This window comes from Pelodiscus sinensis, chromosome 4 (genome assembly GCF_049634645.1).
Source record: "Pelodiscus sinensis isolate JC-2024 chromosome 4, ASM4963464v1, whole genome shotgun sequence".
Classification (NCBI taxonomy): domain Eukaryota; kingdom Metazoa; phylum Chordata; order Testudines; family Trionychidae; genus Pelodiscus; species Pelodiscus sinensis.
In genome coordinates, this window is record NC_134714.1 from 39,962,616 (window position 1) to 39,988,114 (window position 25,499).

At 45.3% G+C, this 25,499-nt stretch overlaps 1 protein-coding gene across 12 annotated transcripts in view; it reads right to left on the reverse strand.

Annotated features, from left to right (window-relative positions):
- The window catches only part of NRXN3 (neurexin 3), a 1,564,511-nt gene that overhangs the window by 210,333 nt on the left and 1,328,679 nt on the right, over nucleotides 1-25,499 (reverse strand). For all 12 annotated transcript variants that reach the window (XR_012903352.1, XM_075926779.1, XM_075926774.1 and 9 more), the window contains one exon: nucleotides 3,798-3,969. Coding sequence is in view for 11 of the 12 variants with exons in the window: in XM_075926779.1 (XP_075782894.1) it covers nucleotides 3,798-3,969 (172 nt within the window). In the remaining variant the exon portion in view is untranslated. The remainder of the gene's footprint in view (nucleotides 1-3,797; nucleotides 3,970-25,499) is intronic.

A 25,499-nucleotide genomic window follows, 5' to 3' on the forward strand; every position in this document is an offset into this window, starting at 1 on the left:
GGCAAAATATCTTTTTTGAGGTGAGGAGACCACATCTGAATGCTGTATTCAAGATGTGGGCATACTATAGTTTTATATAGGGGCAATAAGATATTCTTCATCTTATTTTCTATCCTTTTAAAATAATTCCTAGCATCCTACTTGCTTTTTTGACTGCCGCTGCACAGTGTATGGATGTTTTCGGAGAACTATCCACATCTAACTTTTTCCATATCCTTTAACCTGTTCTTGCCCTCTATTTTTCTTCTTCTTGTTAATGTTAAGTATCTGCTCACAATTAATCTTTTTAATAAAGACGTCGGCCTTCTTGATGCTATTCATTATTAGCTATCAATCCTCACAAAGTAATGGGCCAACACATTCCTTCATTTTTCTCTTGTTACTAACATATTTATAGAACCTCTTCTAATTGCCTGTTATGCTCCTAACTAGGTGTTGCTCACAATATGCCTTAGCCTTTCTGATTTTAACACTACATGCTTGTGCTGTTATTTTGTATTAATTCTTAGAAATGTATCCGTATTTTTACTTTTTGTAGGATTCCTTTTCAATTTTCAGGTCATTAAGGAGCTCCTGATGGTACTATATTGGCTTCTTACTATTCTTTCTATCATTCCTTTGCATCAAGATAGTTGGCTGTTATGCCTTTAATATTGTCTCTGAGATGCTGCCATCTCTCCTGAACTCCTTTATCCCCTTACATTTTCTTCCCGTGGGACTTTTCCAACCACTTCTCTGAGTTTTTTGAATTCTGCTTTTTTGAATTCCTTGTTCTTATTCTGCTGCTTTTGCTCCTGCCTTTCACTTTCACCCCAATAGCCTTGCACCTTCCGATTCACAACCAAGTCTTCCCTGCTGTGAATGTAATGCTTTCCAGATATTAATGAGCACATGTGGCCTATTTTATTCTGGGCAGTTGTATTCCGTTCCTGCATATTACCCCACTCTGTTATGAATGGAAGTGAGGAAACCAGGGAGAAAAGATTCCTTGACTATTGCTGCCACCTCTTAGAGAAGGACCAAACTATTCAGGTCAGATGTGGATCTTTGAATTTGATATTTGAATTTTCTTCCAGGCTTGGACTGTTGAGATTTGCAGGTTTTGGTCACATCCAATTGTAGACAGAGGACCAAGCTATGAAATTTAGATCTAAAGCCAAACCTCCTCAAATTTCTAGTTCAGGCCTGTGTCTATATCCTTTACTAGAAATATCAATGTGTTCTAAGTCTCAGTGTATATTAATGGCCAGTGAAACTGTATTGGTTTTAAAAACCATTTCAAGGTTATTGTTGATCACTAAACTTCTGGAGCTGGTAAACTTCTAATCAATCCTTTATAAATAATTCTATAACCTACTAACACTCAGAAGTTGGTATGTGTGAGGGAGAAGTTGGAGGGGACGACGGACTGGATAGAATATAAATAAATCCCTCATCTTTGGGGTGTGACTTTATACACCCACTATCAATGCAGGCACATGGCTAATGCAGATTTTGTAAAGCCATGAATTTCCTAATGGAAACATAAACTGATCTTTAAATAAGGCAGCAGCTGAGGATGAAGCTTCATTTTTCCTTTTCAAAAACTCAACAACTCCAGAGAAAAGAGCTGAATATTTTACTTCTTTAGCAGAGGGATTAACTACAGTAACTAATATAAAAAGAAATTCTGTTCATAGGGCTGTTACAGACTATCAATGGCTGACAAATGGACCAGAGGTAGCTGACTGGGAAATAATTAATAGAAGCTATAGGGGAAACACTGGATCTGGGCACATCCTGGCCATTCCACTTTCCTCGGCCAGTGGATAATTGGGCTGAATCTGACACACCGTAATGGCAAAGATGTTGGGGAACAGGACCTTTGAATATATAGCACTAAACATCTATACAGTAGGTGGGGAACCTTTTTTGGGTCAGGGGCCACTGACTCAGAGAAAAATCAGTAGGGGCCACACACAAGTAAGAAGCAAAATAAAATATAATAATAATTAATAATAATCCCTAATCGAAGTGGCCCTTGACTGAGAAGAAAAAAGACACTCCCCACATTCTCGTCCCACACCAGAACCTTGGGGGGGCCAGTTTAGTAGATTTTGTGCACTCTAGCCCCACAATAGGACAGAAGCATCCTTGGGGAGGCCCTGAGCCTGGAGGGCTGGATCCAGGCAAGCCAGGGGCCGCATCCAGCCCCCAGGCCTGAGGTTCCCCACCCCGATCTATAGCAGCAGTTCTCAAACTGTGGGGTCTGATCCCAAATAGGGTCTGGATCCCGTTTTAATAGGGTTGCCAGGGCTAACTTAGACTTGCTGACATCCAGGCTGAAGCAGCGGGACTCAGGTTACAGGCCTGGCTGAAGCCCTTTAGTTTTGGACCACCTGCATGAGACGGCAGGGCTTTGGCTTTCTACCATCTTGGGCAATGGGGCTCAGGAATCGGTTCCCCTTCCTTTAATGTAGCAATTTTTTTTTCCAGAGCCTGTCACGGTGCAAGGAAGTTTGTATTCCACATGACGCAAGTGTTATAGATCAATGTTGGAAGGACTAATGCTGCATCATAGAGAAAGTCACGCCGATACACAGGTTCCCAGCATGCTTTCTCAGTGAAGAGTAGAAATGGAATCACGCCCCCAGAGTAATTTATTAATGTCTGGGGGGAACAATTAGGTGCGGTGTTCTTTGGGTATCTCTCACGAGTGCCATCATTTGACACTGAATGCCTTGTGAGCGACTCCTACACTGCTGGCAAATTGCCTAGTGTTTATCAGGAGAATTCTCCTTCTTTCCACCCCAGGTGGGTTACAAGTAAACCTAGAAGAGAGGTACCAGAAGCTGCCTGAATTTACTTAATACTGGCAGCTGTTGAATAGAGCATGGCCCCGATACCAAAAAGGAAGTTGAAGATGGTGACTGTCTCTGCAACCACTCTCCATTTCTTTGAATTCTCCAGATCATGTAAATCAGTGAGCATCTCCTTGTACTGTCAGTGTTGCTAAGGCTGCATCCTTTTGATTTCCCTGTGGACTGCAAGGATGGTGACACACAAATGGGAAAGATGTAGCTTGTCCTCTCTACATGCAGACCCTAGTTTGTCACTGTTGCCCTTCTTTGCTAGGGGTTTGGGTTATGGTTTCAAATTGAATCAATATGAAATTGAATGGCTCCACCTGGGTTTTGACTTGAAGCCAACGAAAACATGACGGTTTCAGTGGTGTCAAGTTTTGTTACAAACCCAAAATTCAGAGCAAAATTCAGGGGATGAAATCTTACTATGGGAAGCAAAAAAGAAAGATCCACCCACCTCCTGTGAACCAAACCTGCCACGTTTGATATCCCTTAAGTCCATATCTATGCAGGCTGCAGTGAGGAGATAAGGTAGAGTGCAATGCCCCCTTCCCATCACACTGCTCTTCACCCTGGTTTTCTTAATTAGAAATCACCACAAGTAACAAATCTAAGTTGTTGTTGAATCAAGCTGTATCTCTTCATAAGATCAGGTTATACCCAGTGATGATCTACATGTACTTTACCATGCAGCCTTTGAACATCACATCTCTCCATACACTGTAAATGTTGGATGCAATACCTCATTTTCCAACACAGTGAACACACAGAACCAGGATGATAAATTCAGCTCCCATTACATTGGATCAGGCTCAACCCAGCTCTCTCTTTCGGGGGAAGTATAAAGGTTTATCACTCCAGCATCTTGTGCTTTAGTAGTTGTAACCCTTATTTTAAGGTGTGAATAGATGAAAAAGTAAAGACAGAGAGACATTTTTGTGGACAAACATATACCTGTAGGGTAGTGTTCATTCACTGGCCAGCTGTCCACCTGAAGCGTAGCATTGCCACCATTCCTAGTAAAGCGCACCACATGATATTTGCCATCGTTCACTGGGGTGCTCTCTTCTTTGATAGAAATGTCCACTGTCCCAATATTGAAGACCACACCAATCTTGCCTTGCTCCTATAATGAAGAGAGCAAGAAACAACAACTGATATGTTACAACCTGGTATGAGAGTTCTCTAGGTATGTATATATCTAAATAGTTAGACAATAGATCAGGTTATAGTAGATGACACTCAAATATATGTAGCATAGCGCCTGGGGTTTGTAGGACCAATAAAATGTATGGTTGAGGACTGCATATGTCTTTCTGTGCAGTGCTGTACATTAGCTCTTAATGTTATTCACCTGAGAATCACAACAAATTTCCTCAATCAAAAATTCTCCATGGACAATTGAAAGTCAAGGACAGAAAACAACGGAAATGTATAGAATGTTATGTGGGAAACATCGCTGCTAATTAGATATCATTTGCTCAGCCACCACTAAATTGCAGCTACTACTGGGCTAGAACATAGCAATTGCTTGACACATGCAAAGAGTAAATAACAGGTTTATTCCAGGAGGGAGTTTAGAGTAATTCCCCCAATTAAATCAGAAGGGGGAATTTTAGGGAGCAAAACTGTGATTATCTAAATTGAAGTTTGGCCATTACAGTGAGGCTAATGCACAACTGAAAAGTGCAGTGGGATTGTTAATCACTCCAAATGGTTAGATCCTGGGTTTTACTTCTCATCCCCATGACAGCACTACCACTAGCTTCTGTAGCACCCTATGTGATGGTGGTGATGGATTGTTTTTTTCCCATCATTCCCAGTCATACAATGCCCCTCAACCATCCTTAGCTTATGGAATATAAAGAGATCATATCCCCAAATATATTGTAAATGTAAAGCTGTACATTTATTTGTATCTACTTTAGGTACTTCTGGAGTGCCTGTCACTGTAGGATGTAAACGCTAATCACAGTAGATTAGCTTATACATTAAAGCCTAACTGAGAGGAAGCGGCACATGCAGGTTTTGTGGCTTATGGTGGTATGTTTCATCTTTTCCCTTTACCATACATTCTACTAGGGAGACTGGGTGATACTGTGGGTCATAAATACAACATAGAAATGTTCACAGGCTCAAATCTGTCCAGCTCAGCAATGACCTATGGTCTGTCCTATGGCAAATTTAGTCTAACTGTGTGGTACCCACAACACAAAGTGGCCTTCCTGTTGGCTATTTCAATAGAGACCAACACTGGAATGGACTGTACAGAGAAAATTTCCCCTCTTCCCAAGCAGGGCTGACGCACATTAATAGCTGGGGCTTGACACTGCCCACTGGCTGTTCTAGGTCTGCCCTCTGGACAAAAACGGATTCAGCTCTCAGGGCTGTCAGTCTGGTTACTATCACCAAATTCATTTTAGAGACCGTCAGTAGTGGTTGCAGAACCCCTTTCCCTGATCCTCCACACTTGGTATTTCTGAGCCTACTCTCAGATTCTAAGTTCCCCCACATTTAACACCTCCTACAGAAGACACTCCCCCCCTAACTCTTCTACAGACCTCTCCCCAATTCCCCTCTTATCCAACCCCAGACACAGCGCTGGTAAGGAATTTTTCAACAAACCTTTTTTTTGCTAGAAAGTGCCAATTTGTCAAAAATGAGACACACAGGGTTTGACAAAACTGTCTTAGATAGTGGATAAAATTGAGATCAAGAGCCCATGTTAGCTAATAAGCCCACCTATTAGGGGGCTCACCAGGGATGAGAAAGAACCAGGTTCAAGTGTCCACTCTCAATTGAGTAGAACAGGGACTTAAATCCAGATCTCCCACATCTTAGGTGAATGCCTTAACCACTGGAATATTGGCTAGTCTATGGCAGTAAAAGGTCTCAGTCTAATTTTCTGGCAAAAAATTACACATTGGAACAAAACCAGATTTTGAAATCTTGAAATATTTAATGAAACGGAACTCTTGTTTTCTAACTAGCCCTGCCCACAGCCTCGCTCCCTTAGGTCTACATATTCTTCCTGATTCCTCCACCCCTGATATTTTTTTCATTTTATAGCAGTGAGATATAAATCCCAATACATTCCTTGAAACTCAAGCTGGTCATTAAGGAAACTGGATTGAACTTTGAGTATTAAAATGTAGAACTGTGACAAACAGAATGCCCTACTACTATCACTTTCTTCCCAAAATGGCAAATTTCAAGCTTTCCTAATATATACCTACTGATCTCAACAGAATGATCTTAAGTGCATGCAGACTGGATGCTTATAGACTGACCTTCTAGAAGGATCTCTCCTATCTGCTCTCTCTGCAAAACACTGGATGGGTGGGCTGCCACTCCTTCACATACACATACCAATGCTGTGTGAGGATAATCAGCACAGGACAGTATGATATAAGCACAGGAGATACCCAGGGAGGATTACTTTAAGGAAAACTGGATCTTGAGAATGAATAAAATAGCTGACATTAAAAATTTCCTCTCTTTGCCTCCATCCCCAGTTAAACCCAGAAACTTCCATTCCATTAAAGGAGATAGACTTATTTAATCTCCAATCCATTTAAATTCTCATTAATGGCCACAGCAGCTATTGGTGAATAAGATCATCTATTTGCTAGCGAATGATTACCAACGAGCAAGAAGCAATGTGATGGTGCCAAATCATTTATTTTCCCCTTTCTCTACTTGGAGATAGAGTGTCTACTTGCTCTGAGATAACGAAGTTCAAAGAGCAAGTATTGACCAGATAATCAACCCCTGGTAACTGGCTCCATCCAAATGATTTTGCAGGGTGATGCTTACAGAATTCTTAACCTTGTGCGCTGGGGAGGGAAAGGTGGTCTTACAGTAACATCTTGTATTTCTCCTTTTGCCACTTAAATAATCAATCTTCTCTCTGAGTCTAGAAAATATGGTGATCTCTCCCCACAGAATCTAGAATGAAATGAGTTCTCTTCCCCAATTTCCAGAAACAGTCCTTCTCACAGCATCTTGATGCTTTTCTTTCTAGTCCATATTGGAACCCAGGAGTATAGAACTATATCATAATGGGCCAGTTCGGGAGGCCCTTCCTCAGGTCTGTTCAGTCTGTGTACAAAATTCCCAGTGGGTCTTCAGCAAGAATTTTGTTTGCGGGAGCTTTGCCTAGATGTTGAGAGCCCAATTTTCTCACCCTTACTCATTAGAGGTAGTGCTTTACTCCTTCCATAGCGCCAATCAAATTAACTGACCTCGTCACTGAGTAAGGTACCGCCCACAAAAGCAAGTGCATCAAGCTCAGCTCTTAATACAGACTTCAGTATCTCTCCAGTTAGTAATACTTTACACATACATTGCTCCTTTTATCGAACAAATTTATAGCATGTAACAAAAAAGTGAGCAACCATTGGTATTCCCCTATTACAGATTTTTTTAAAAGAAAGAAAGAAACAGGGGGCCTGAGAGATTAAGTGACATATTCAGGCTACATCTATGCTGCAAATCAAACGTTGCAGTGAAAAACAGGCCGCATCCTGTGTATGTGTGTCAGTGAAAAGCACCGGCAGAGGGGAGGCAGCAAGGAAAGGCTCTGACAGTGAAGAGGCAACGAGCTACTGCACTGCTAAAAATATCAGGGTAGATTGGAAGGCACAGCTTGGGGGAGTGGAGAGCCACGTGAGGTATGTATTCAAGTACATATCTGCACTTGTGAGGTATGTCTCTACTTACCTATGCCATCCCTTATGATCTACACTGCTATTTATGCCGGTGCTAGGGAAGCTATGCATAAATGTATGCTACACACCACCAATAAAAGCATGCAGTGTAGACCTCTCCTTGTGTGTCAAAGCCAGGACTGAAGCAGCTCATTCCCAAACACATTTTTCTGAACTACCATTCCTAGTTATGAGGCATGAGAGAGTGAGCAATTTACCCAAGGTCAGTCTGTGGCAGAACTAGAAAGAGATCCCAGCTCTCCAGTCTCTCAGTCCAAATGTTTTATAAAACTATCCATCCTCTTGGCTTTGAAGGACAGCTCTACCACGAAAAGGAACACACACTTCATGATCTTAATTCAGTTTGGTTCAGTCTCCTTCACTTTTTCGGTACATTTATTTATTATATTTTTCCCCTCTACAAATTTGCAAACTCTGAGATTAGAGGCCAGCAATGCTGTGACTGCCAAGGAATGATTTATCTCAGTGCCAATATTTCTAACGTTTGTTTTGTCTTGAACAAAATAAACCCCACACAAAACAAAAGGAAAGCTGAATACGCAGCAGCATTGAGCACACACAAAGCACATCTCTTAGAGGGCCTATGAGCATTTAATAGGTAGCCTACATCGTTCTTCACTCTACATCAATGTTCACCTAGGCATCCCAGACAGATGAGAATCCATCTATCGATTTACCTATATCATTTTCTTGGAAAACTTTGAGTGAATGTAAAGAACTGGCAATGCCATACAGAAAACTATGAAGATCACTTTTACTTGGGAAATAGTGCAGTGAATACAGCATGCAATCTATATTTCTCTGGCTTTCCTTCTTTATTTTTAGGGCTTTTACATCAGAGAAGATTCTTAAAGTAGTTCTTCAAGAATTTATCTCCTCCTATTGCACTGTCCTCTAACATTTTCACCCAAGGAAGGTATGCTATCCTCTCCTCAGAAACACAGCCAACACCAACTTCCACCATGAAGCCTATAAGAAATCAGGCAAGCAATTGTGGCTCAATCATACATACAAAAGAAAAATACATATGTGACAGACTGCTAGCTAAGCCAGAGCTCTGCCACAGTAGCCTGGTTAAGGGGAAACAGCTGAGCAAGTCCAGGCAGCAGGGCTATCAGAAGCAGCTGTGGGCTCACAGCAGGAGGGTTATATAAGGCAGAGGAAGGAAGCCAGAGGGGAAGGAGGAGTAAGGAGCCAGGGTGTTTATTTCAAGAGAAAACCCTTCTCTCAAAATAACCCTTATTCCTCATACAATGAGGTTTACCAATTTTTTTGAGAAAAGGGTTTTCTCTCAAAATAATCGTGTCTTAACAGCGTCTGTTATTTCGAAATAGCACTATTTCAAAATAGTGCCATAACGTGAATATGCAAATGAAGCGTAGGATATTTAAATCACGGCTTCATTTTCAATTTCAAATGTCTTCATTTGCATCCCTCTCTCGAAGGAGGGTGCAAATGTAGATATACCCTCTGTAAGGGCACATCTACACAGCAGTGTAATTTCAAAATAACTATTTGAGTGTCTATTCAGCAAACCCCTTATTTCGAAATAATGGGCTTCTTATTTTGAAATCTGTAACCATTTTCCCACAAGGAATAATGCCTATTTTGAAACAGATACTTTGAAATACGGCATGTGGAGCTGGGGCAGCTGAGGTTATTTCAAAGTCACTGGCCTCCAGGGCTTCTCACACATGCCCTGGTGGCCACTCTGTCCACACTCATCAGAACTCTATAGTTCCCCTTCCCCTGCAGCCCTTATAGCTGCAGCCACAGGGGAAACTGTGGCATGACACAAACCCTGCTAGCACTTTTGTACACAGCAGCACCCAGTTCTACCTTTCCTGCTGCCAAGGCAGACCCCCAACGCACCATCTGAGCCCACCAAGGCTGCTGTAACAGCTGAAGGCAGCTCTCAAGCCCCTGCCAGAGGAGGGGTGGGGAAGGGAGCAGCAGAAGAGGCAGACCTCATCTTGGACTGGTGCAGAGATCCTGAATCTCACTGAGGTTTAGGGAGAGGAGGCAAACCTCCAGGATCTCCGCAACAGGCACAGGAATGCTGATGTCTATGGCCAGATGGGCGACAGCCTGGGCCAGGGAGGACACATACACACCCAGGAGCAGGTGTGCATGAAAGTAAAAGAACTCAGGCAGGCCTACACCAACGTCAGGAAATGCGGCTCCCACTCAGGGGCGGCACCCCAGACCTGGCTCTACTTTGACCAGTTCCACCGCATTCTGGGAGGGTGACCAGTCCCTTTCCCCCACTTGTTATTGGCTCTAGGCTGGAGACGTCTATCATCTCCCTCCCGGAGGTCAGGCCTGTGGCCAAAAAGAAGAGGAGGAGGAGCAGGCCAGTGAAACCACAATGCCACCACCCAGGAGCTTAGCCTGTCCCTGGAGCCGGTACCTCCTTCCCAGGATGTCACCCAGGGTTCAGACAAAGCCGGAGAAGGCCCATCTGGTGTGTTCCATCACTTTCCATAGATACTCATGGGAAGAGGCAGTGGGCAGTGCAGGGCTATGCACTTCTTGCTCAGCCTTCTCGGCCTGGGGATTGCACAGCAGCCTCTGCACATGGGTGTATGTGGAGCGCCATTCCGGAGCACACAGCTCCAGGAGGCTGTCACAGAGGACCCTTGTGCTCCTACTCAGAGTGTTTCTGGAGAGGCCTGCCTTACTCCCAAATCCACGGTGGGACACCCTCCCACCACAAGCCACCACTGAGGAGGATGGGGTCATGGACATACACACACACCAGTGCCACACATAGCACATGGTCATGCTTACACTGTTGGGGTAGCATCAGCTCCTGGGCAAGTGTGGCAAGGCGGAGGACACCAAGCCCCTGCTAGGTGAGCCTGTTGGGAGGGGAAGGAAGTGGAGGGAACCCCTGTAGCACCCTCCCCAGCAAGCAGCATCTGCCCCTTACACACACCTCCCCGGACACCTTCTCCCTCCCCGTGGGCAAGAATAGAAGTCCCCTTCCTGAGGGACTGCAAGACCCAGCATGTGAGCAGCATGGAGGGAAGCCAAGCTGCCCCATTGTTCCTCTGCCTCCCGCTGGTTCCTGTCCCTCTAGCTTCTCTCCTAGCCCCACCCCGGGCCGCAGCGGGCCCTGCACAAGAGGCAGTAGGACCACCTGAGGCAGGTGCCACTCCCAGCCCCACCCTGAGTCCCACCTACCCCTTGCTCCCCCTTTCACGTGCCTCTTCTCCCCTCCCAGGTTCTTTCCCTAGTTTCTCCCCAGTTACATTTACCCCAAATAAAGAAAAGAGAGTTCATTGTTTCAAACCCAAAAGTCTGCTTTATTGTATCTGCCGGGGAGGAGAGGGCAAGGGGAGAGGAAGAAGGGAGGGAGGGCAAAGAAAGAGAGGGTGAGGGAGGAAAGGCACAGAGGGGCACAGCAGAGGCCCATTGTAGGAAGGCCCAGAGGAGAGTGTCACAGCTGTCCTTGTCTTTGACCCTCAGGGCCTCCTGGATGTGCACAGCCCCCTGATGGGCCTGCCAGAAGGCAGCCATGCATGGCTGCTCAAAAGCCCTGGTGAGCCACTCAGCCTCTGCCCGACCCTGGCAGGAATGTCTCCCCCTTGTTCTTGCACAGGTTAAGCAGGACACAGCACGCCACCATCCTCTGTGGGATGTTCCAATTGCTGAGGTCCCACCAGGTGAGGAGACAGTGGAATCTCCCTTTAAAATGGTCAAAGGCATCTTCCACCACGATGCAGACCCTGTTGAGCCTGCCGTTGAAAGGCTCCTTGGTCTGATCCAGGTGTCTGGTGCAGGGCTTCATAAGCCAGAGGAGCAGAGGGTAGGCTGTGACCCCCATGATGCCCATGGGTATGTCCACATCCCTGACCCTGCTGGTGTGGTGGGGGAAAAAAGTGCCAGTGTGCATCTTCTGATAAAGACTGGAGTTGCAGAAGATGCGAGTGTCCAGAGCATTAATGTCCATTAAGTGGCTGCGGTGGCCCACGACAGCCTGCAGGACCATGGAAAAGTACCTCTTCCGGTTGATGTAGTTGGATGCCTGATGGTCAGGGGCCCGCATGAGGATATGGATGCCGTCAATGGCCACCCTCTGTAGTTGGGGAAGCCCATGGCAGCAAAGCCAGTGACGATGGGGTCCATGTCGCCCAGGAGGATAACCCTGCACAGCAGGATGGCACTGATGGCCCTCACCACCTGGAGAAGACGACAAAGAGAATCACAGGGTTGCCAGAGCCTTCAGGAGGTCCCTGAGCCCAACACACCAGGCCCAACCCCAACTAATCCTATCTCTTGGAAGGGCTTTGTGAAGCTGGGACTGGAAAATCTCTCAAAGAGAGAGCTTCCACCACCCTCCTGCCCTAGGTAATCCCATCCCAGCAATTGACCACCCTCCCAATAACACAGTAAGAGAGTTATACACGCATGACCGTGGCCCTGACGGTCCATCTCCGCATGCCGAACTGGTTGCCAATGGAGCTGTAGCTGTCCAGTGAGGTGAGCTTCCACAGTGCAATGGCAACCTGCTTCTGGAGGGGTATAGTGGGTCACATGTGGGTGTCCCGTCACCTGAGGGCAGGGGCAAACTACTCACTCAGTTCCAGGAAGGTGTCCTTCCACATGCAGAAGTTCTGGCGCCACTGCTGGTCGTCTCACCACTCCGTGACCATGTGGACCCACCAGTCGAAACTGGTGTCCCGTAGTCAGAATCATTGGTGCACGTGGCAGGGACTGTCTTGCATAAGCAGCATGTGAAAAGAGGTGGAGGAGGTGCCCCACAGGGAGGTGCCCCACAGGTGCCCCTGGGTCCTTTTGAGCACAAGCCTCAGAAAGCAGCTACAGGAAGTAAGTGCTGTTGTGATGTCCTGCCTGAAATGCTTCTGGGGGGCTTTAAACACAATTGAGGCGCCAATCAGTGTCGATGCTCTATTTTGAAGTAACTCAGTGCTATTTTGATTGACATTTGCTATGAAACACACTGTTTCGAAAAAAGCTATTTTAGAGTTTTTCTTCTGAATAGCTTAGTCTGAAATAAGCATGCAGTGTAGACATACCCTAAGTGGTCTCGGTGCCACTGGACAGGGTAGTACAACACAACAAGCACGTGTGTGGGTTACACTTGTTTGAAGTATCCCCTTCCCCAAACTCCCCCTTTTGGCTTTCAGACTGTAAGCTCTTTGGGCAACAATTTCCTGTATTTATGTACAGTGTTCAGAACAACCTCCATGATAACTATGCAGCTATTAGAACCTAAGACTGGAGTTAGAAACTCTGAGGATGAAAAATACTATAAAAGGGTTAGGTACTGTTTTAATATTTGTGCTGACATAACAGTCTGAAAGCAAGCTTCATTATGAAGAGTGAATGAGAGACAGGAAGGAGGAAATAAATCCTTAAGAAATCAAGGACAACGTTCTCTCCTCAGCAATAGTGAATGGAGGGGAATGAAGCTGGGAGAACTCACGGAGGTACAGAAAGTGACAGTGCATCCTGTGGGTAGAACAGCAGAATGAGATCCCTGTGGGAACCCATAGTCTACTGAGTGGCAAGCCTCAACTCTGTGTCAGCTGTAAAACCTCTCTTCACTGAGGGGATATACCATGCAAGGGGCACTCGAAGACTTATCAATTTGCAAACCTAAATACTCTGCCTCCCTTGCAGAACCCCATGCTCTTTTCCTCTGAGGAAAGTATACGAAGGAGCATTTTCTGGGGCTGACTCTACCACTGTCATGGATTTTCCCCAGAGGAGAATTAGAACCGGTTTTATGTAAATGTTATGTGCAACACATGTCACTATTTAACCGTCAGGATGTTGTTTTGTCTGTACCTCACCTTTGCTCTCTGAAAGAGGAAACGGTGGAGGGAGAAGACGATTTGTAAAACAAAGCATTTGGCACACATTAAAGGACACACATGCATCATGCCCTTTCCTGGAGCCATCCTGATTTTTTATTTTCCTTAAACAAAAACTAAAACTATTCAGACTAAATAAATGGCCGAGCCTTGTGTATGGAAATCACTTGGTCTTGAGCAGTGTTCCCTGTAAGCTGAGGGGCAACACAGCTTCACAGATGATTAATCAGCTCCGCCCAGTCAGAGGCTCAGGGCTCCATGCAGGGAGCTCACTGATTGGGTGGGCTGATTAATCACCTGTGAATTTGTGCTGCCCAAGAGTGAGAGACCACTAGGTTTCCAGACAATGAAACAAATTCTACTTCCAGCTATACCATTGTAAAGCCACAGTAACTATACTGACATCAGTGAAATTACTCTGCATTTACACTGGTGCCACAGAGCAGAACTTGTCCCAGTAACTTTCTTTCTGAAATCCAAGTCCTGGGGAAAATGTTATTTAAAAATAAGCCAAGACCCAACAAACAACCCAGTATGACTGTGTTTTCTGGCTCTCACATGTCATTTTATCTCACTGGTTGACAGTAGCTGCAAGAGTATAGATTCTCTCCTCCCTCCTCTTTGTCTGGTTCCAGCATGACTAGACATCAACCAAAACCCAGCAGACAATACCACTAATTACATCTTTTTGAAGATCACTGCTGATTATGCTTCTCTCCTTCCATTGTGATACTAGGTTTTTTAGTAATACAACAAGCTCCTTATATGAAGGCTCTTTTAACTCTCACCTGCCCACACACATTAACTTCCCCACTCTCTATGGCACGGCTGGGGACCCTAAGGCCCCCAGCTTGCCTGGATCTGGCCCTTGTGGCTCATTGCCCCCTTCTCAGTATTGGGGAGCCTGTGCTGGCACTCCAGTCTCCCTCCCCCCATCCCACTGGACAGCCCTAGGCTCTGGTATGTGACGGAAATGTGGGGAGTGTCTCAGATGGGGGCCAAGTCAGGGAGGGGTTGGCTGTTTTTCTGTTTGTTTTTTGCTTCTCACTTGTGTACAGCCCTACTTCAACTGATTTTTCTGTAGGTCAGTGGCCTCCAACCCAAAAAAGGTTTCCCATCCTTGTTCTATGGTCAGGAAAGTCATTTTGTTTCTCTTATGACAACAGTGCTCCTCAGAATAGCTTCTTTCTTCTCAGTTTCCTAACTTCTGAAATCTATTTTAAATAAGGTCTAAAGTGCTTTTATTTGTCCTCCTTGGGATTCCCCTCCCCACTTGATTTCTGTAAGGTTTTTCTTTCTGTGGCTGGCTGTTGAATTTTAGTCCAGCTGGCAGATCATTTTCTTTCTGTGGTCTAGGGAAATTTGCATCATGGTGCTAAATGTAGTAAAGCATCTGGTGGAACTGAAGTTATAGATGTCCCACCACAAGCTCATATACTAATTGCTACAATGTCAAATAGTTTTATGGGAATCTTCATCGCTCTAAGAAGCAACTCAGAGATTTTTCTATTGATGGGAAAACAAAATACAGTTTTATACTTAGAATAGTGATAGAAATGTAGCCGTGTTAGTCTGGTCAGATCAAATAGGAAGTGGGTCTGGCCCACGAAAGCTCATCATCTAATAAACCATCTTGTTAGTCTTTAAAGTGCTACATAGTCCTGTATTTTGTTTTATACTTAGTGAGACTTTCTGAGCAGTAATTATTAACTGAATACATTTCTGAATACAGATCTTCCTTATTTCTTTAGGTATTTATTTTCAGTGGATTTGCATCTACATTCAGTACAGAGTATTTGATTTCTGCTGATGCTACACTGTGGCCACTTTTGATGCCATTCTCATTATGAACTGGATATGGGTCTGAAAACAATATTCAGAGTAAGAATAACTGAGCCCTTTGAGGGACTGGTGAATTTGTTATGATGACTCTCAGATATGACTGAAGTCTGCAGCAACCAAAAGGCTGTAAGAAGGTCACTTTCACCTACAAGCCTGGTATGTAAAATCATTAACAAAAACACAGAATGGCATCAAAGGAATTACAGAACATGGAATTTATCTGAAGTAAAATAACTTTGATTAGGGATTTTCAAGACCTTGGGGTATTGGAGAAAAATCAAAACAATTTTGAGCTGAGAGGTAGTGTGTACATATGAACTATTCAATACTGGTTTTGATTGGTCAATTTTTATGATATAATAAATAGGAATTACAACCCCTTTTGGAAATGGCTTTTAAAAGGAGCACTTTTCACAAACTGAGAGGTTATAAAACCAGAAGGGGCCATTGCAACAAAGGCCATATGATTTCCCTCGATTCCTGTTTGAACTAGAGCACATCTTTTATATCCTATGTTCATGTAAAAATGCCAGTGACGGAGAATCCACATCACAACTTAATAAATTATTCTAGTGGTTAGTTATCTTCACTATTCACAATTTGCACATGATTTCTTATCTGAATTTGTCTGGTTCAAAGATGTTCTCATGTTCTTTGTTCCAGGTACTAGATCTTACAATATTTTCGTCTAGATTGAAGAGCCTTCTATTAAATAAATTTGTTTCCTATATAGTAATAGAAATGTAGCCGTGTTAGTCTGGTGTAGCTGAAACAAAATACAAGACTATGTAGCACTTTAAAGACTAACAAGATGGTTTATTGGGTGATGAGCTTTCGTGGGCCAGACCCACTTCCTCAGATCAAATAGTGGAAGAAAATTGTCACAACCATATATACCAAAGGATACAATTATGTATCCTTTCATATGTGTTCATTTTTTTAAAATTGTATCCTTTGGTATATATGGTTGTGACAATTTTCTTCCACTAAGGAAGTGGGACTGGCCCACGAAAGCTCATCACCTAATAAACCATCTTGTTAGTCTTTAAAGTGCTACATAGTCCTGTATTTTGTTTCCTATATAGATACTTATAATCTGTGATCAAGTCACCCTATAACCTTCTCTTTATCAAGCTAGACAGAATAACCTCCTTGAGTCTATCACTAGAGCCCTGAAGGAATACAAAATGTGTATCTGCATCCACACCTATATCCACAAAAATAAGCTGGGGATATCCCCAGATTTGCAGGGTTATAGATAAAAAAATGTGGATTAACATCCACACCAGCATCCACAAAAAGAAGCCATGGATAGCTGCATCCACACCCGCAGATGCGGATATCTGCAGATTGCAAGGCTCTATTTTCCAATCTTTAATTATTCCCATGCCTTTTTTTTCCTGAATCTACTCCAATTTATCAAAATCCTTCTTGAATGACAGACAACAGAACTGGACACAGTATTTCAACAGCAGTCATACCTGTGCCAAATACAAAACATATTCTCCTGGTTTCCCCAGGGATTGCATTAACCCTTTTGGCCAAAGTGTTGTACTGGAAGTTCATGTTCTGCTGATAAGTATCAGAGGGGTAGCCATGTTAGTCTGAATCTGCAAAAGCGGCGAGGAGTCCTGTGGCACCTTATAGATTAACTGAAGTGTTGGAGCATAAGCTTTCATGGGCAAAGACCCACTTCGTCAGATGATGCCTCTGCTGATAATTCACCGTGACCCTCATGTTCTTTTTAGAATCATTGCTTCTAGGTTGGAGTCCCTCCTAAATGTTTAACTTAACATTTGGCTTTATTGCAACACATGGGCTGCATCTAGACTGGCATGATTTTGCACAAATACTTTTAACGGAAAAGTTTTTCCATTAAAAGTATTTGCGCAAGAGAGCGTCTATACTGGCATGTGCCTTTGCACAAAATATTTGCTTTTGCGCAAAAGCATCCATGCAAGTGTAGACGCTCTCTTGCACAAGAAAGCTCCGATGGCCATTTTAGCCATCCGGCTTTCTTGCGCAAGAAATTAACGTGGCTGTCTACACCGGCCCTCTTCCGCAAGAATACTTACACAAGAGGACTTATCCCTCAGTGGGAGCATCGGAGTATTTGCGCAAGAAACACTGATTTTGTACATTACAACATCAGTGTTCTTGCGCAAATATTCGTGGCCAGTATAGACAGGCGGCAAGATTTTGTGCAAAAGCAATTGCTTTTGCGCAAAATCATGCCAGTCTAGACGCACCCATGTAGTCTGTCTGAGGCTGGTTTACCAAGTGATTCAGGTTCTTCAGAGTCAGTGCATTGTTCTATTCATTATTTACCACTTGCCAGTTTTCTTATGCACAGAAAAATGAGCATTAACTAAAATCACCGCTGAAGCCAATAATACCACATATAGGGACACAGAAATTTACCATCTCACTCTGAGATTTCTTTTTGCCTGATCCTTACAAATGTTCTGACCAAATATCATCACAACGTGAAGTCATTAAGAAAGGAATAGATAATAAAACAGAAATCATAATGAAACTATATACATTTATGTTATGTCCACACCTTGAATTGTGTGTGTGACACTTCACCTCTATATTTTATGGGCATGTTTTTGAATATGAATATGCAAAACAGGTTAAGAAACCTATCATTCAAGAGCCTGTGATCCTTTGAGTGTGTATATTCAGTTTGTGCGCATGTCGAATTTTTATAGGTAAGTTAGTAATATGAAGTATAAATCTGTTTATTAATCTAGAATTTGGAGTTAGAGCCATTAGTGGTGCTTAAGAGGCTTAATGGCCTGGTGCTCAAAATAAGAATCTGTGAATGGCTTTGGCTTTGCTTTTCCTATCAGCCCAAACTGTGATTGATCCTACCAAGACATCATAGGTGTGTGCACGGGATGTGCCGGGTGTGCCCAGGCACACCCTAATGTTTCAAAGGGGGCATGAGTGAAGGAGCGCTAGCCGGGATTTAAAAATGGCGGCACCCGGCTTATGCAAATGAAGCCCGGGAAATTCAAATCCCAGGCTTCATTTACAAGTGCGGTATGCCTACATTACCCCGCTAGCTCGAATTAGCGGGGTAGTGTAGACATACCCTTACAGACCAGCTGCTGGAAGAGGAGGGAAAAATAGGGGGTAAGGGTCAGAGAGGAAGGGGCTTGTGCTGAGGAGAGGGGGGCCGGTCAGGAGAAGAAAGGGGAAGGCACCAAGGGTCAGGGTAAAGGAGAGAGACAAATGCCAGGGGGCCAAGTGGAGACAATGAGGAAAAGGGCAGGAGGGGAGGTGTCAGTGAAGGGGGGGGGACAGGATGATGCTAGGAGAGGAGAGGGGAAGGGCTTTAGGGGCTAGAGGGGAGAAGGAGAGGTGCTGGTAGAAGATTTGAAAGAAGGGGTGGGCATGAGGAAAGCGGGGATGGAGCAAGGCAGGTGTGAGGGCACAGAGGGGCATGAGGGAAAATGGGGGCAGAGGGTGGTGAAGGGGTGGGCATCAGGGAAAAAGGCAAAGGGGGCAGGGGCAGTGAGGAAAGGGGGAGGCACCAGGAGGGTGCAGGTGCCAGGGGATTCCGGAGGGTGAAGTAGAAGGGCAGACACCTGCAGGGGAGGGACCAGCACCAGAGGAGAGAGGCAGGGCAGGTGTGTAGAGGGAGGTGTTAGGAGAGGGGATGAGGAGGGATAGCTCACATGATCAGAGTGGGGCTACTGGAGGAGTGGGCACAAGGGGGGAGAGAAAGGCTGGTGGAGGGGGGCAGGTCTCAGGAAGGCTGAGGGCAGTGAGAAGGGCAGGAGTCTGGACAGCAGAGGTGGGTGAGGGATTGGGGGGGCAGCAGGCACCAGGGGAGCTGATGGAACAAGCGGAGGAGACAGAGCAGCAGAGGGGAAAGGTAGAGGTTCATAAGATATTTATTAATAACTTGGGTGCCACAGTGGCACATCCAAACAAGCCATAAACTCAGTACTGCTGCACAACACAAAATTTATTGTGCTCATGGGAGGAAACTCTTAGAGGGAACACTTCCCCCAGCCTCTCCACCCCCCGAGTTAATGTCACACACATTGGGTTAATGCAATTGCAGGATAGTTGCATGATGGGGGTTTGGTGAGGGCCAAACTAATCCCTATTGGTAGAAGGATGGTGGGAAAAGTCCTTGGGGGGGGGTCACATGACACCTTTTATTTCTGGGCATGTGTCCATATTGCCCCGAAAGTGTTACTTCCAGAGCCGTGGCTAATGGGGGTCAAAGAGTACATTTTTTAAAAATTCTTTGGGTGCACACCCTAATGAAATGTGCTGCGCATGCCTATGAAAGACATGTGACCATTGCATCTGGTACTGTAATTCATCTTGAATCTTCTATTTTTCCATGGCTATGGGGATGGTTAAACAAAGGGTTCCCATTCTGGGGAAATGCTATTTAAGGAATGTGAAGCAATCAACACTGTCTTCAGCTGGCCTTTGAAATGGCCTCCCTAGCCTAAAAGTAGAAGAAACCTGAAATCAAAGAACTCTGAGGACAAGATGCTGTTAGATCCAGGCCAGATGCTGTTAGATCCAGGTCTTGAAGAATTTTAAATGAAGTAAGGATTAGGGCAAGAGTTGTGATCTATAAATTTTTCTTTTAGTTTATTAAGCTTAATGGTCATGATTTATTTTGGCTTGGTAACTTACTTTGATCTGTCTGTTTTCACTTGCAATCACTTAAATCCTACTTTTATACTTAATAAAGACTCTTGTGTTTATTACCAAAATCCAGTGTAAATAATTATTACCATGGAGACCAACCACTGTGCATATCTCTCTTTCATTGATAAAAGCGTAAATCCTATGAGATTTCTCTATGTAAAACTTTTATAAGGAGTAAGACAATTTATTTGGGGTTTTGGCCTCTTTTGAGGGTTGTGTTCCTGGATCGTATCAAATGAGCCCTCCCAGAGTGGAGCCGTTTAAGTATCTGAGGGTATGTCTACACTACCCCGCTAGTTCGAACTAGCGGGGTAACGTAGGCATGCCGCAATTGCAAATGAAGCACGGGATTTGAATTTCTCAGGCTTCATTTGCATAAGCGGGGCGCCGCCATTTTTAAATCCCCGCTCGTTCGAACCCCATGCCATGCGGCTACACGCAGCACAAACTAGGTAGTTCGAACTAGGCTTCCTAGTTCGAACTACCGTTACTCCTCGTGGAATGGTGATAGGGTGCTCCAGAGGGCAGCAGCATTCCCTAAAAGCTGTGCAGCCACCCAAGAGAAATTCAAATGCTAGCAACTTGATTGGCAGAGCACCTACAGCCTCCCACATCTGGCAGCACGTGTTTCTATTGGTGGTGAACATTCATACAGGTATCGGGCACACATCTACACGTGGATGGAAAAAAATTAGAGGAAACACTGGAGAACATGTAGATAAGTTCGGTGGTATGATAATCACATTGGGTGACAGATCTGAGAGGACTTCTGTGATTGAACTGATCACACAGTGTATAGTTTTGGTCACCCCATCTCCAAAGAAGATAAATTAGAAATGAAAAAGATCCCCCAAAAGGCAACAAAAATAATTAAAGGTATTATTCCTATGAACAGATATTAAAAAGACTAGGTCTATTCTGAAAAACAAGATTAAAGAGGGATTATAACAGAGGACTATAAAATCATGAAAGATGTGGACAAAGTGAATAAGGAAATGTTATATGCCTTTTCACATAACATAAGAAGAAATGGTCACCTAATGCAATTAACAGGAAGCAGGTTTAAAAGAAACAAAAAGAAGTTCTTCCTCACACAATGCAGTCAACCTGTGGAACCCATTGCCAGGAGAAGTGAAGTTCAAAACTATATCTGGATTCAAAAAAGCCTGAGTTATATTCTTGGAAGATAGCCATTGATGGACCAAGATGGTCGGCACACTTCCCCCATACTCTAGGGCTGTGTCTACATTGGCACCCTTTTCCGTAAAAGGGATGCTAATGGGACACTTCGGAATTGCAAATGCCGCGGGGAATTTAAATATCCCCCGCGGCATTTGCATGAACATGTCTGCCGCTTTTTTCCGGCTCAGGTTTTGCCGGAGAAAAGCGCCAGTCTAGACGGGATCTTGCGGAAAATAAACCCTTTTCTGGAAGATCTCTTCTTCCTACTTTCAAGTACTTTCAAGTAGGAATAAGGGATCTTCTGGAAAAGGGTTTATTTTCCGCAAGATCCTGTCTAGACTGGCGCTTTTCCCTGGCAAAACCCCGAGCCGGAAAAAAGCAGCAGCCATGTTCATGCAAATGCCGCGGGGGATATTTAAATCCCCCGTGGCATTTGCAATTCCGAAGTGTCTCATTAGCATCCCTTTTACGGAAAAGGGTGCCAATGTAGACACAGCCTAGGTGTCCATAAGTCTCTGATTACCAAAAGTTGGAATTGGACTACAGGGGATGGGTCACTTGATAAATTACCCAGTTGTGTTCACACCCTCTGAAGTATCAGACACTGATCAGTGTCAGAAGACATGATTATGTGTGGATTGGCCATTAATTTGACTCCAGATGGCCATTCTTATATACAATATCCAGGAATGAACTGAGAACAACACATGAGATGTGAACCTAAGATTCTTACTGTTCCTACCTCCTGCCACTAGTATTTCAATTTCCTCTTTCATATTATTTCTATTATTTCCTGACTTTTTTTTGGCTTCCTGCCTGATAAAAGTCCATTTTAGTCAGCTAGGACAAATCTATCCTTGCAACACTGTGCTGTGACTAGAAAGAAAAGCTAAAATCAGTTCTGGTAAGTTTACCACGACCTGCAGTGGCTAATTGAGTACATCAGTGGAAAGATAAGTAGAGATGGACACTCCATTTTCTTGGGTCAGATCCTCAGTGCCTGATAAATCCTTTCTGCACCACTGCAATCTAATGAGCAAGATTTACAAATTATAGAAGGAATGAATTTGGTTCAAGAAAGAATGGTTACTTACCTCATAACTGTGATTCTTTGAGATGTGTTGCTCATGTCCATTCCAATATAGCTGTGTGTGCGCAGCGTGCACACACTTTCGGAGATTTTTCTCTCAGGGCCAGCAGGGATCTCCCCGGAGTGGCACCGATATATCGGCCCATATATACCCCTGCTGGCCCCCTCACCTACTCTTGTTTCTTCTTACCGGCATATTCCAGATAAAGGGCGGTGGACATGAGCAACACATCTTGAAGAATCACAGTTGCGAGGTAAGTAACCGTTCTTTCTTCTTTGAGTGATTGCTCATGTGCATTCCAATATAGGTGACTCCAAAGCAGAACCTAACTAGGCAGAGGGCCAGATTTCAAAACCATGGAAGAGTTAAGGACCACCCAGCCTACATCTTCTCTGGCCCGACGGGACAGCACATAATGGTTGGCAAACGTGTGGACCAAGGACCATGAGGCAGCCCTACAGATGTCCAGGATGGGAACCTGTGCTGTGAAAGCGGTGGAAGCCGCCACAGCTCTCGTGGAGTGTGCTCTAAGTGTCGGGGCTGAAATGCCCGCTAGAGCAATGGTACCCAACGAGGTGCCCGCAGGCGCCATGACGCCCTCCGGGACATTTTTGTGCACCCGCAGAGTTATCAGGGCTGTACCCGCCCACAGGCGCAATGCGTATGGATGGTGCTGGCCCCCGGGCGTGCGGGTGGTGCCGGTCCTGGGCGTGCACCACATGGGCATTTACGTGGCCCCACCCCTGTGTACGCAGTGCAAGGGCTGTGCCGGCCCCGGATGTGCGGTGTATGGGCGGTGCTGACCTCTGAGCATGCGGCATATGGGTGGCGCCAGCCCGGGCGCACAGCCCAGGGGCAGCACCAGCCCCGGGTGCACAGCACATGGGCTGTGCCAGCCCTGGGCGCGCGGCGTATGGGCATCCCCACCCTTGAGCGCGTGGCACAGGAGCAGCACCAGCCCTGGGCACGCGGCACATGGGCGCTGCTGGCTCCTGGGCACGCGGCTGCTGGAGCCTAAAGTCCAACAGGTAATCCAGGATCAAGGGGACTGGTGCCCACCTTGAGTGTACCCCCTTCTGAGAAGCCCAACAGCAAAACTGCTTCCACTTAGCAACATAGGTAGTTCTAGTAGAAGGTTTTCTGCTACCCAGAAGGACTTCTTGGACCTGTTGAAAGCACTGGAGCTCCTCTGCTGTTAACCATGGAGCTTCCATGCAGTCAAGTGAAGGGACTGTAGGTCTGGGTGGTGAAGCCTGCATGAGTCCTGGGATATCAGGTCTGGGACTAGTGGGAGGGTTACAGGCCTCTCACATGAGAGGTTGAGGAGGGTTGAAAACCAATGATGTCTGGGCCACGCTGGGGTGATTAGAATTAATGATGCCCTGAACTCCCACACTTTCAACAGGACCCTGTGAACTAGTGGGAAGGGTGGGAAGGCGTACAGCAGGCCTTGCAGCCAGTGGCGGAGGAGAGCCCCCCCAGGATACCCCCATCGTTGTCCCATGAGGGAGCAGTAATGGGGGCACTTCATGTTCTGCCCTGTGGCCTTTTTGGACCCCCTGAGCCTACCATCAGGGCCAGGGTGTGAACCCTCCTAAACTGGCTTCTGTCTTGTCAGGTCCACGAGTCCCTCCATCGGCAACTCCTTTGGTCCAGTCCCCCATGTTGGCCCACTCGCTATCTCCGGGTCAGTCATTCCCAGGCCCGGGGAAGAGCGCGGCTCTGGTGAGCCAACCTCTCCCTCCATGGCCACTTCAGACGATCCAGGCTGTACAGACGCCCCTGTGGGCAATATGGCAAAGGGGTCCTCGTCCTCCTCCCCGGACGAGGCTCTGGCCGACTCTGTGCCCTCCATGCCCTCCATGGATGTCATGGCCCACCAAGACCTCCTCCGCCTCCTGACCCAAAGTCTGGGAGTCCAGGCAGACAAGGTCTCCGAGGACTTGGACCCAGCTGTTGACATCTTGCATGCAGACACTCCTTCCAGGGTGGCGTGGCAGATCAACAAGATGGTAGCCAAGATCTTGGCAGTCTTGTGGCAGACCCTGGCATCCATCCTGACCACTGATAAGCGGACGGAACGGAGGTATTTTGTCCCCCAGGAGGGTAATGAACACTTCTTCTCCCACCCTCCCCCAGGCTCTTTAGTAGTTCAGGCAGTCAATCAGAGGGAGAGGCAGGGACAGCCCACGGCCACCCCTAAGAACAGAGAGGCTAAAAAGACCGACTTACTGGGTTGAAAAGTCTACGCATCTGGGAGCATCCAATACCGAATTGCCAACCAACAAGTCTTTCTGTCCAGATACGCCTACAACACCTGGGCATCAATGGACAAGTTTACAGACTTGCTCCCCAGAGATTCCCGTGCAGAGTATTAGGCCCTTCAGGAGGAGGGGAGAGTAATTTCCTGAATGGCGCTACAAGCAGCACTCGATGTGGCTGATGTAGCTTCTCAAGTTGTGGCCACCGCAGTTCATGGCTCCAGGGCTCCAGACTGCTGCTGGAAGTTCAAAACACCTTGCAGGATCTCCTTTTAGAAGGCATGTCGCTCTTCTCTGAGCAAACTGACCAGTGGCTCCATGGTCTGAAGGATATGAGAGCCACATTAAAGTCCTTGGGCCTTCACACACCTGCCATCCAGAGGCGTTCATATACTAATAGGACTGCCCCTAGAATGCCTCCACAGGGCCCATGCCCTGATTTTACCCATCATAGGGGTAGGGGTAATATGCTCAGAATCCCTTAGCTCACTCCATAGAATAGAAGCCGAGTGACTAGCTTAATCATCTGTGAACTTGAAATGAAGACTTTTTTCTGTTGCCATTCACCACCCAGTAGTCTTCTCCCAAGGAAATTATTTAATCCCAGGACCTCTGGCAGGATTAATTTATTGCCAACCAAGAGGAAGGTTGTAAACTGTGACAAAAATAAACTTAAATGTGTTTAGACCACATGATTTTGGGGGAAACAACTTCTGCAAATAGCTGGAGAGGCTCCACCTGTAAGATTATAAACCTCCTTTTCAACCGCCAGATACAAGTGAAGATTTCAGTAGAAACTGACAGCATGCTGAAGCAACCAGAATTGAAGAGGAGTCATGAAAGTACAATACATACCTTCTAACTCACAAATGAAAGGATTTTTTGATGATTTATTTGTTCCCACAACTAACAGTATACTTTAGAGACCTACCCTATCAGGAAGCATCTAAGGGTATGTCTGCAGTAAGAAATTATTTCAAAATAACTAAATTCAAAATAATAACTCCCAAAATAACTATTT